General features: G+C 40.6%; 1 protein-coding gene across 1 annotated transcript in view; it reads left to right on the top strand.

Annotated features, from left to right (window-relative positions):
* The first annotated feature begins 5,625 nt into the window (after positions 1–5,625).
* cacna1e (calcium voltage-gated channel subunit alpha1 E) overlaps positions 5,626–13,687 on the top strand; it is a 49,629-nt gene continuing 41,567 nt past the window's right edge. The window contains exons 1-2 of the mRNA XM_022770381.1: positions 5,626–5,718; positions 5,883–6,022. Of these exons, the coding sequence (XP_022626102.1) occupies positions 5,626–5,718; positions 5,883–6,022 (233 nt within the window). The remainder of the gene's footprint in view (positions 5,719–5,882; positions 6,023–13,687) is intronic.

Raw genomic sequence — 13,687 nt, 5'->3', positions numbered from 1 at the left:
AAGTCACGTCAGAATATACCATTGTGTGAGGAGGTGAAGATGAGCCACTATTAACTATAAATAGCTCATAACTCTGGTCAATTTTGATTAGAATGCCAACCTTTAAGTACGGATATGTTATGATGTTATGATAGGAAAATGCAATTTAATAAAAATTGGTTGATGTTTAGAGGGATTGTCTGGGATCGTTAAGTGGGCCACTCCAATTGCTTTGGCGGGCCGGATGTGGCCCGCGGGCCGTAGTTTGGGGACCCCTGACCTAAAGCATCCTCACTTTTCCAAATATGTCATAACTCTCACAACGATTAGTCAATTTATCAATTAGTTGATTGACAGAACATTAATCAGCAACTATTTTGATAATCAAATGAGCATTTTAGTTTGTTCAGTGAAAATGACAAACATTGGTTTCAGCTTCTCAAATGTCAGGACTTAATGCTGGTTTATTTAATAGTATGCTGAATATATTTGATTGTGGACCGTTTGTTTGACAAGACATCTGTACACATCACCTGGACTCTGAAAAAATTGTAACTAACTATTTTCAGACAGTTTGTAGACAAAACCATTTATTGACAAAATAATTGCTGCATTAATCAATAACAAAAATAATTGTTAGTCGCAGCCCTTTTCTCATGGTCTAAAACTCAAAAAGGTCCTCACAGAGATAGAAGTACAAGAGTACACACACATGCACACACACAATCTCTGCAGGACATCTCATAAAGGTCAGTCTTGTGTTTGGAGCACAACTTGCCGCTGTCACCTCACCGTAAGAGGCTCTTTTTTTCTCTGAGTGCTCAGTTATCAGCAGATGATCAATCCAGGAAGTATCCAGAGGCTTCCGTGGTCTGGGCGTGTAACACTGGAACCAGAGAGGCATGTGTGGGCTTACGAGAGCAAATTACACTTTGTTTTTTTGATATGAGTACATATTTTCTATTAAATCCTTTCGTGCAAATTCACAAGAGTAAGGTGTGATTAAATAGCTGTGCACATGTATGTGTGAGTCTGACTGTCAGTCTACCTTTCCAGTCAATAGAGGCTGATCGAGGCCTGGCAGGGAAGAGGCACAGCTAATGAAGCACATGGCCTGAGTTTATTGTGGCTTGCCTGGTGAGGACTGGCAGCTGCTCCTCTTGTCTGATCCCCACTGGGATCCCCCGCCGCGGGAAGTTTCCCATTGAGAAGGTACACCTGTAAATAATTGATTATTAGATTTAATAGAGTTTGTTTCATCAGGGCACACAGAAATAACCATGTGAGAATAAGTCCTGCTTAATTTTTAGGTACGAAACAGTTAGACAATTTAGGTATTCGACAGGAATGTCACTGCTCTTTTGTTAAACTGTTAGACACATCAGTCTCACTCAAAGGAATAACCAGGATTTAAAATACACGTACTAGTAATTTAATTAAGTGAGCATTTTACATTGTGAATTCTGTGCATTGCCTCTAGAGTCAACTTAAACTTGAGAAAGACCATTAATTCCCCTCTAACTAAATTGCATCCTTGCATGAAAAATGGAAATGGAAAATTACCAAGGAAATGACCCTTGTGTCCCAAGTGTAGTTCTGGTCCAATTCTCATTTATTTCAAATTATAAAAACAGTTTTCCGCTTATTGCTTGCTTTTATACTCATTAATGAGTGCAAGAGTGACTGTAGCTGAAGGATATGAAACTTGACATGTGCTCTTCTGCGTTTGCAGCGATTCAACAGTCTGCTGACAGAAAATTCATTTAACCAAACCCCAAACACACATGACATAAGATAAGTTCCACCCTCCCACTGTGGTTACCTTAAGGCCACTGGCATTATGGCTATATATCCAACCGCTTCTATATTTCCTGACAGAGAAGAGTATATAAGAAAGGCCTGTGGGTCTGAGTTGACACGGGCTGCTGTGTATAAACTGAGCTATGGCTGCATTTATCCTCAGGATTGATTGGCTAGTTCAAGCAGGCCACTGAGATGTGGAGGTGATGTGGAATTGAAGACAGATTGAACTATGTTTGATGCAGCAGTCAGTTAAATCCATTCAGTTGACGGCATCTTTTTTTCTTAGCCATATTTTAATAACAGCATCTCAGGAGAGATTCAATTTGTAGTGTATCAGTATCTTCATTCTTTAGGCTTAAACCTCTGTCCTTCCTCTATGTTTGTATATTAAAAGCTGTTCTGTGCCTATGACACATGCTGATAAACACATGCTGCAGATAATTCACAGATTCCCAATAAGCCCGTCTCAGATGCCCATGATTCATTTTGATTTTCACCTCTATGTAATAATAATCACAGGGGCTTGGAACCAATCTGGGCTTGAGTGTATTCACAGATGCACAGGGCATCACACTCTGTCTCCATGTCTATTTTTACACGCATGTTTGAGGAATCGAGGCAGAGTGCCAGCGTCACTGTGACTCACAGGATTGCTCACGAGACACTTTGCTGCTAAAGCTGGTAGACCACGTCACACACCACAGCGCTGAGGAGAGGAGAATAGTTTTTGTAACAGACACTTGTTGAGTGTTTACCTGATGGTGAACTCAACATTGAGTTTTACAGGAGTATTTCAGGGAGAGAATTTATTAAAATCTCTGAAAAGTCAGGGAGCATCAGTTATACAGTATCAGACGTGACCCATCTGTCGTTTGCAGGCCCTTGGGCAAATATGTCAGAACGTTTCTGTAGTTACAGAGTGTGTGAATGCATCAAAAAGGCTGCAGAAGACAAATACTCAATGAGTAATAACACTGGATAAAATGACTGTATATGTAAAAGGTGTTGCTTGTTATGATAAACCCAAAGAAAAAAAATCACCAACTTTGTAGTTATCCCCAGCTCTTTGGAGCTCTTAGTGTATTTTATCTCATTGTATTTGGTTTTTCAGCCTGCAACTTTACTGCTTTAGGTCACTCTCGCCGCTCATGTTTACAGTCACAGCTGGCAGCTATTTTCAGTGATAAAGCTTTAAGATTCCACTGTACTCTACCTTTCCTGCACCAAATGGTAGAAAAGTAAAACAGAGCTGAAAGAGAGTGAATGTTAGACTATTGGATTAATCAGGTCACCAGAAATTCGACCCCAAATGAAAGTGGATATCGCTCTGTATCTGATGGATGTATAAGCATTCAGTTTTTCAACTGAAAAGGTCTTCAGTGTTGTCTTTACAGCCTTTTTCCACTGCCCCCAAATGGCCAAAAAATCTGTTTTATTGCAGGTCTAAGTTGCTTTTAAAGTTGAAAAGGTGGGTCACAGAAAATAAATAATTCTTCAGGCACTCAAGGAGAAAAAGCAGAGCAACAAGAAAAAGATATGTTAGAAATATTTATTTGTTCTGCATTATGGTTTGAAACGTTGGCTGGTTTTGACCTCACATGGTCTCTGTAATAAAAAGAGGTACCCACACACCTGGTACTTTATATAGACAGTACTGAATACTGGTCCGTCACACAATGACAAGGCTCACAAATACAATGAAAACAACTCTTACAACAGAACTGAAATATTAATATCACAAAAAAGATTAATATAATGAAAGATTTATATAATATAAGAAAATAAAACATACATGAATGTATCACTTTTACTTCTTGTTATCCTCTTTTTTAGAAAGGACTACACTTTTAGGTGATGCGTTTGACAACACTTCAGTTAAAAAATGTCATTCAAGGTCTTTCATGTAGTGGTTATAATTAGCACAGCATCAAGCTGTGTGTGTGTGTGTGTGTGTGTGTGTGTGTGTGTGTGTGTGTGTGTGTGTGTGTGTGTGTGTGTGCGTGTGCGTGTGCGTGTGTGCGTGTGTGCGTGTGTTTGTGCGTACGTAACAGAGATAGTTCAGCTGCCCAGTAACTGTCTTATAGCATTGACTTTTGGCTGGAAGAGAAGCCTGTTGCCGTGGATACCTCTCCTCTCTCCTTCTATCTTCATTTTCTGTCTTTTCTTCCCCTTCTTAAACCCCCACCCCCCCACCTTCCTGTTTGTTGTGTGTGTTCGAGGGAATGTAGGGTGTGGTGGCTGACTGCTGCTGAGATCTCACAGTGAGGCTAAAGTGATGCCAGTTATTGTAGAGGAATGAATCATAAGATACACTTCACCTCTTGAAAAGATAAAAAACAAACTTGAAAAAAGCTTCTCAGCTTGAGACAGATATTATGTCATTAAGCCACTTTTTACAGTTTGTCTTCGTGCTCATCATCTACTGGTTGCTGATTGCTGCTATATTTTAGTTTTTACAAAGCTTTCAGCAATTAACTTGAAAACACTGAGTCAGTCTGTGGCACATCCTAGGTTTAAGTTAGAACCCCCGTGGGCTGGTGGGAGTAAGATTGTATTTGCTCTGTTTATTTAGCCTCTCATTGCTCACATGTCCCTGAGTAACCCTGCTGGGTACAGCTGCCAGCGCAACATCGATCTGTCCGGTGTCAGTCTTATTTGGTCTCGGTGCCTCCTCATCACCCACCTATTTCGCAAGCTTCTGACTCTCGATATAACCATCATCTTCTCCTCCACTGGTCACCCTTCATCGCCCTTATCACTTGCTCCTCATTTCATTCTTCCCTGTTATCTCTGCCTCCCTCTTTCTGCCGCTCTCCCTCCCTGTCTCCTCTCTGCAGATTTAAGCTCCCCTCCTACTTCTCCTGCACATAACCAGGAGAGGGGACTGCCCACGCAGAGCATTAGATAAATAGCACATTGCTGGCTTCGTTCAACCCCAGAGCAGCAGGAGTTGAACTGACAACCAATACAGGTCCCATAGAACAGGCTGTAAAGCTTGTAGTAAAAGTGACCCTGTTCATAAGATCACATCTCAGGCCCACCCACTCATCCCTCCTTGATAAACTCTCTGTTGCTCTGGTGTGTGTGTGTGTGTGTGTGTGTGTGTGTGTGTGTGGTGTGTGTGTGTGTGTGTGTGTGTGTGTCTGTGTGTGTGTGTGTGTGTGTGTGTGTGTGTGTGTGTGTGTGTGTGTGTGTGTGTGGGGTACAGGGTTAGATGAAGGGATGTGTGTGCGTGTGCGTGTGTTGCTGTCTGTTGCAGCTGACCTCAGATAAGGTGCAGCCTGTGTCTGGTTGTGTCTACAGCCCCAGGGTGTATAACATGCCAGGTTAATTCTGTTTCATACAGAGGAATTAATGTCAGCTTGTCTATCTGTACTTACATGACACGGTAATTGCAGTGCTGCTGGGCTTGATTTACTGTAATTAATAGAATAATTTTTTTTCCAATCCTGTTCTGTATCTGAATCTCAATCTACCTAAGAGAATAGATGCTTTCTGTGCTGTATAGATATTCTAGCATGATTTCTAGTGCTTTTATTACACTACACACATTTCCTGAACTACTGTTATGTTCTGATGAATAAAGCCCATCACATTTGAGTTTGACTGTTACCTAGAAAAACCTGTTTAGAGCTTTCTCTGTGTCTGTTTGTTTTTGTGTTAATGGGCCGTATGACAAGTTTTGTCTTTTTTTCAACAAAACCCTTAAATAGAATGACCTGTTGATAAGATTGACGTGTTCAGTAGGACTAAATAGGCGTTGAATTAACTAGACAATCAATATTAAGTCAGTCAAAAATTTGCTAAGTTCCTTAACTTCAGACTTTCACTCCATTTGAGTACATGATCCTCGCCACCATAATCGCCAACTGTATCGTCTTGGCTCTGGAACAGCATCTTCCTGGAGAAGACAAAACACCTATGTCCAAGAGATTGGTGAGATATTCACACATGGAAACATCTGCACACACACCACACACACTTAAAAATCTTCTGTCAAGTTGCTAAAATAACTGCCTCTGATGGAGCCTATAGATCCGCAGAAAAAGGTTGACCCCAGTCTTGACATACACCTGAATACACTTGCTTTGCACTAACAGGAGAAGACAGAGCCCTACTTCATCGGGATGTTCTGTTTTGAGGCTGGGATAAAGATCATCGCCCTGGGCTTTGTATTTCATAAAGGGTCCTACCTCAGGAACGGATGGAACGTCATGGACTTCATTGTTGTCCTCAGTGGGTGAGTCAAACTGTGTGTGTGTGTGTGTGTGTGTGTGTGTGGATTATGAATTGAAAGGGACGGTGATTCTGTGAGATTTATTGTACTCCAAACACAGTTTTCTTGTGCTCTTCTTAATTGTTTGTGCTATTTTATATCCTGCTCACAGTTTATTTCTAGCAGGTTTGGTTGCTCGAGTATGACTGTCTGCTTCCTTGCTGCTTGTTGCTCAATAACACCTACACACTGAAAATGTTCGCTTTATTTTTGAATTTACACTGCCAAATCATAAGTGAACAAGGGTCTGTGAGCAGAAGTCACGCAAGGAACTTGTTTAATGGATTTTTGGTAGATTTTGTAGGATTGAGATTTTGGTGATAGAGATGAATCAGAGTAAATCTGATTATCATCATATTAACATGTATCTTAAATATTTCAGCAGTCTTCCATAGCTTTTTATTTCACCTCACCTTGACCATCTACTGTTCTAAAGGTCCATTTTGTTTAATATCAGCCCATAAACCCTTGTTGTAGGAGACTTTTTGTTGTGGTTGGTTCTCCATCCTATTAAAACACCCCACAGTCTGTAACCATGGGTTCAGAAGAGGTGTAAATGCAAGGGCACTCACAGGCTGCAGACCTCCAAACAACATACACCAGACTTAAGAGAAAAATTCAAACTCATAGTAAAAGCTTACAGAATTTAATGGGTTCTTCCCTGGCCCTTGCTCCATCCCTCCACCAGGTTGGGTGCAAATAGTTTCAGTATTCTTTCTGAGAAAGAAACAGACACAAATGAAAACATAACCTCCTTGGTGGAGGTAATAATGTTCTTGTTTGACTACTTCAGGTGTTTATCTGTGCTTCATTTCCTGCTTTGGAAAGAATCATATGAGGTCAGTATGTGATATCAGATTACATATCCACAAAGATATATGTTTATCTGTGTATACCAAGCCCAAAAGGACAGCACTAGGATGTGTGGCAACAGTGGCACATGTCAGAGAGGCAGATCACATGATACCTTGGCCCAGCAAGACTTTTAGCCAAACAGAAATTACAAAACAAACAGTAAAACTTTTTATCATGCTTGTTTGTTCTCATTTGTTTGAGCTAGAGTAACAGGTTATATTGAAAGTCATCAGCTGTTGTGCTTGAATAACTTATCCAGTGTTGTATATATCTACATGAAGAGACACCTCTCCATTGTTCAAAGTTACTGGGAAGAAATTGTCAAAGTGGTGCATTCGAACTTTTGTCATGTCCGAAATTTGTTTCTTCTTCACTCATTTTCCCTGAATAATAAACATGTGATAGTTAACTGTCACTCACAGCTGTGGTATCACACAATCCAACAGCAATATTTCACATCTAGCGTTTCACTTTGAATTTGAACACTGAGAGAAAATATAGTGCAATAGGTAACAGACAGGAAATGATGTAGGCCAACACCTCTATAAAGGTTCCCTGTGAAGTGTTGGACTTTTAGTAGTGCCATGGAGCTGTTTTTCTATGAGCATGTCTCCGTTGTGTTTATCTCATGTATGCGCATGAGGACACAGGTGACACAGTCCTACGAATAGTGTCAAACTATTCCACTGATCAACAGGTTGTGGTAACATGCTAAGATGTGCTGCACTGCGCCAGCAAAGGCAGAGAAGAAGAAGACAGCAAGCTTGTAAACATGGATGTAAACACTTCTGGATTTCAAATACTTCAAAATTGTCTTTGCAAATGTTTTATGAAGAAGGAAATACACTTGATGCTTATGTTAGAGGTGAAGAATACACACATTGACTTTTGGTGAGTAACACTGAAGGTAAACTAGAGCTGAAAAAATTTTAGTCGACTATTTGATTAGTTGATTGACCAGAAATTAGTTGTAAAATTAATTGGAGTCAGTGTCGAGCAAATATGAATATGTCAATTTGTCATTTTAAGAACCAAACAATTTATCAATTTATTAAGAAAATAATCAATAGATTAATCAGTAATGGAAATAAGTTTCATTCATAAAGTAAACTATGGTTTGTTTATAAGAAAACTCCACAGGGCACTTTAAATTTCAACCTGGTTCTACCTGAACACCATGTTGGGTTAACCTGAGCAAAGGATCTGTTGTAGGCTGAGCTTAAGTGATACTACAAGCAGCTGTGGACTTTAAGGTGGCAACAGCTTTTAAACCATCACCTCTCTCTGTGTACTTACAGTACATCAATTACACTGCAGCAAAAGGCCCAGGGGGCTTATGTATACCAGTTAGTCTGTTCTGTTCTGTAGGGGAAAGTTGTTAAATTAAAGGGCATTTCACACCAGTCTCCTTCTCAGGAGAGGTAGGTGCTTCACCGTCAGAGCAGAGAGGAAATGTTTGTGGTTTCAAAGGAGGAGCTTGATGAGACAGCAGATTAACCTCGACACCTCTCTCTCACACACACACATGCACACACACACATACACACATGCACTCATGCACACACATATGAAATATTAATCAATTCACAGCACAGAAATACAAAGGGTGGCAGACAGGGTTCTTAGAGAATTCTACATGGTTCTGGCTGTTCAATTATTGATGAGCCGAGCTCAGGCTTCTTAACGATGCTCCACTCACTGTTGGAGAGAGGAAGGATGCAAGTTTGGAAGAGGAAAGAAGAGGAGGAGAGGAGAGTATAAGAGAGGCATGGTATAAAGAGAAGTGCTGTGAAAAATAGAGCCTCCTGCCTCTCTAGCATGTTGATCAGTTGATGTTTGGCAGTGGTGAGGACACTCAGCCCCACGGCAAGTTAATATACCACCAAAATTAGAAGCTTAATTAAAACACAGTGAGACAGACACATGCTAATGGCTTGTTGTAATCTCACCTTCCTGAATAGGGACAGAGAGGAAGAGACCAAAGACTCCAGAGGCTCTCCCAACGGTGACAGATGCTGTAATCAGTCTTTACCTTTCAGTGAGCTCTTTGTATGGATCAGGCAATACTTAATGATGTGTTGGTTTCTTCTGGCACAGAGGTCAGCGTGTGCCGAGGAAGTCCTTTCACTTGATCTGAAAAATGCAATCTAAATGCATTTGCATATAATTTTCAGCCACCATCAAATATTTCTCAATGGCAGATTCTGATTTTACAAATATAGCAGTTAACAATCATTTGGTAGTAAGATGAAGGCGGGGCTAATTACATCCAAAAAACAGAAAACAGCAAAGGCATTTATTCTTCTCCTATGTGGAGATGTGCTCGAGCTGGATGAAATAGCCTTTCAGGTCTCATTTTATTAATATTCAGCATGATGAAGTGAGCTGCAGATAGATCCCACACTAAATTATCATTCTGGCCACAGCAAAGATAAATTAATGAAAGTGTTCTCTCTCTCACTCTCTCTTTCTCTCTCTCTCTCAAACACACACACACACACACACACAGGCCATCACTCAAGGTTTGCAACCTTATTAGAGAGTGAATGAAGCTTATGAGATCTGCTGATAATATTAGATGAGTCACCAGTGCTGTCTATCAGTTAGTAATTAGGAGGCCTCTGCAGACAGGGTCACAGACTGTGTTACAGCTACACTACAGATCCCCCACAAAATGCATGCAAAAATTCATAAGCATGAGGACTGAAGGCCTCTGGCTGCACACACAAGTGCAACTTGTCCCTTCAGGCTTGGTGTGCAGCAAGAAGCCAAAAGTGTATAAAAAAAACAACAAAAAAAAAAACAGCCACACTGGAAAAAGAGATATAGACTCATGGAAAATTGCAAACTCTCAAAAAATAAAAAAAAATGGATGAAATGCCTCGAGATCTACATCAGGCAATCGTGTGAACAAAAAGCAGGTTTTATGCAAGATTAAAAACAACTCCACTTATGTATCGTGTCATGTGACATCTTGATTGTAGGTGTAGCTGTCATGTTTTTGTCCGTATATGCAACCTGCTCTTTGTTCTCATGGATGTTTGCCTTACGAAAGCTTCGTAGGTCGAAACAATGCATCAATAAAAATTTGAAATTGCACCTTTCAGTGTGCAGACAACCTCTCCTTTTACTTTTTATGTTGCTTTTGTCCTACGCCTTTACCCAAATGGGGCTAGATGTGCACACTACCCAGCTTCTTTAACCCCAACTACACTGGCCTACCAGTTTATTCATTTACCTCTATAGAGGTGTTGGTTCAGCTCACATGGCTGCACTGAACTGACTCTGATCAATGGTTTACATTACTGTTTGAATCATACAAGCGGGAACTCTAATTTAACTTTATTGTAGAAATTTTTGCCTATGGAGGCATAATACACGACTGTTTGCTCAGACTACAAAGCTTGTGAACCTTTCCTCAGCGGATACCCCTGACTCACTCAACATCGTGTGTGAACATGTGTAATTATGGAAGCATTTCCTAACACTCATCGCTGGAGGCCATGATTACCTCAGCAAGCTGCCTTGGTGTTTCAAGATGGCCTGTATTACACAGAGAGTGTGAGTGGGAGGGAGGTATGAAAAACCAGATGGCACTTGCTGTTTCTTTAAAGGCTGTTACCATGTAGCTGAAGACTGTTGTGGTTGAAATTTGAATAGAGGGTTTTCTCAGGCCATCACACATGCTTCCCCAGTCGGTTACCACTGTTAAAAAGGCAAGCTGTGAGGGAGAGTCAGAAAACAGAGGAGCTGATAGCCAGGAAAAACATGACAGGAGAGAAAGAAAGTGAAGAATGGAGAAGAGCGAAGACAAACAGTTAAGAGATAGAGCTGGAGGAAGGATAAGAAGGATGCCTCTATGCGTAATCGTACGTACTAATTGGCACTTTGGCAGTCTCATTCGCTGGCAAGCCCTCCATTAGACTGGCAACAGTTGGCAGAGGGAGACGCCCACCAAGGGTTCGTGTCATCACTATGTGCCAGACACGCAGGGGGGGGATGGGAGCGATGGAGTTAGCTCACAGGGAGCTGATGAGAGTGAAGATGAGGAGACTGGAGAAGAGAGCATTTTAGCCTTTTCTACATGGCTGTTTAAGATCTTTTTTGGCAAGAGTGGGAGGAGATAAAAGAGGGGTGTTTAAGTCTCCTTCAGAAAAGCTTGTAAGAGTGAAAAATGCGGGAAACAGAGGAGAGAAAAGGATGCTCAGAAGAATAAATGATCTCTCAGATACATTAAGATAATATATCTTAAGAGATTTGTTTCTCTTGATGTCAACAAAAATAATGCTCAAGACATTTTTTGGCACTGAGTCATAACATGTAAAAACTGTATTTGTGACAAAGATTTGAAAATATCTCAAGAGTTGTCTTTTCATTGTACTGGTATTATTTGCAAAATAAGCATTTTATTAGACAGTCTGCAGTATAGTGACAGTAGGAAAGAAGAGGAGAGAGAGGAAGAGAGATGGGAGATAACTGCTGAAAAGGCCCTCAGCTGGAATCAAACCAGGAATGCTGTAATGACATGGTTAGCATCCTGAGCCAAAAGACCAAGAGAATCGCCCAAATGCTGAATTTTATTCAAAGGGCAAATCATGCAATAATAGAATAATCAGAAGGATTTTCATGATCTGTTGTTTTTCAAAAGAACATGTTAAGCGTCTTAATCTGTTGATATCAATCATTAGAAGGTGTTACCTTTTTAAAGTTGGGGATATTTTAAGTTTGGTTCATACCAGAGCTGAACAATTAATTGAAATATTATTGAAATCACAATATGGTCGAGTGCAATATCAAAAATTGCAGGAGCTGCTATTTTTTGACAAAGGTAAAATGTGTCACAACATACATAAATGAAGAATTGTGGTGCCCATCAAAATACCTTGGCCTACAAATCAGAAATATTCTTCTATGAAAATGAAATGCAAAAATTACCATTCACACAATAATCCTGATTCATATCGCAATTGCAGTATCTGTCAAAATAATTGCAATGAGATTTTTTATTTTGCATATCGTATCGCATATCGTTCAGCCCTTGTTGATATCTTGTCATGTGGCTAAAGTAAGAGTGGTGGGGTTGTCTCTCTCAGACCTTTTACACCTCCAGTGTTAGTAAACGGAGAGAACCAGTGTCTCTTTTTGCTGTGTCAACAGATAGATGCTGCACCCATCAGTCTTTATTCCTCACTGGGTGTCAAAGAAGTGGACTATTTCAACTCTATTACCACTGTGAGCCAGGAGGGAGAGCTAAGATGAGAGTCTCTCATCAATCACACCACTTTTTATATTGGGCAGCAGGAAAAATGCAAGAATATTTAGAGTTTCTTAGCCTATGTATTTACATTTTTATTACACTTTCATTTAGATTTTTTAAATGTAATCCTCTCTTCACCCCCATCCCAACATACTGTCACTGTACCTGACTCGCTGAGAGCTGAGACCACAAGTGTACGTGTGTTTGTGCACTTTCATGTGTATGAACCAAATGTGCCACTACTGCATGTCTTTTAGCCAGCAACACCTTCTGTCAGTTTGGCAGTCATACACCTGTTTGAACTGACTATATCAAACTGTCACATACACACACACACAAACACACACACACACACACATCCATATACAGATACAGAGACAGACATGTCCTCTCCAATCTTATTTTCCATCTGTTGTCTGATCGATTGATGAGTTTAGACACAGCAGGGGTGGATATGTCCCCCTGAGCTGTTACCATAGTGACTGAGGACCCCGCCCCAGGTCAGGCTGTCACTGACTCACTGTCCTGCTGCTTCTCTGGTCAATGTCTCTGCAATTAGACCAGACCCGGACTTATTTGTCAGTCTTTTCTTATAGTTTGTTGGGAGAATGTGTCTATACACCTACTCTGTGTGTGTGTGTGTGTGTGTGTGTGTGTGTGTGTGTGTGTGTGTGTGTGTGTGTGTGTGTGTGTGTGTGTGTGTGTGTGTGTGTGAGACAAAAAAGTACTGGCAACACTTTCTTTTCTTTCTTTTACAAATCAAACAGAGTGAATAAGATCAAGAAAGGAAGAGTGTGTGAAAACGACTACATAGTAATTGACATCTTCAGGGTTAAAGTGGTGGTTTAGCTGTGATCCTGAATTAAGTCAGTGAATAATGGTGATGGTGTGAAGGAAATTGACAATTAACAAGCCCAATTTCTGCCCCTGTATACTCCCCCCCCCCACACACACACACACACACACACACACACACACACACACCATCTGTATAAAGAGGCTGAGTAGACTGTGAAACGAAGACTGTGTTGAGGGTCTTTATGCGGTCTAGTCTGGTATCTGACCAGAGAAGATGACGTTAGCTGGAACTCAAGTCAAATTAAATTCAGTTACGAGTGAAAGTTACTTGAAAGAGGGTTGAGCTGAGATTCACAAGAATGTTGCTCAATTACAAACTGGCGGTTTCTCTTTACAAACTGAATTTCATGCAGACAACCCTTTTGTGAGAGTTTAATTTACACATGCAGTGCTTCAGTTTTCAGTCTATTTGCTCCTGTGGTAAAACATTTGGCTGACAAAATACAAGGGGAACACAGCCTTCCCTCGACTTAAATTATTGTTTAATTTCCTCAGAGGGAGTTCAGAATGAAATTGCATGTTTCAGAGTCAGACAGAGATGGAGACGCTGGGCAAGCTGCACTCACGAGCACGACTTGTAAAGAGCTTGTTCGGTTCATAGAGAGTCTGACTAACACATGCTGCAATGGATTCAATACAACTTACTTTACATTATGTGT

The sequence above is a fragment of the Seriola dumerili genome, unplaced genomic scaffold (genome assembly GCF_002260705.1).
Source record: "Seriola dumerili isolate Sdu_G_001 unplaced genomic scaffold, Sdu_1.0 BDQW01000002.1, whole genome shotgun sequence".
Lineage (NCBI taxonomy): Eukaryota > Metazoa > Chordata > Actinopteri > Carangiformes > Carangidae > Seriola > Seriola dumerili.
This window is presented reverse-complemented; position numbering and strand designations above follow the sequence as displayed.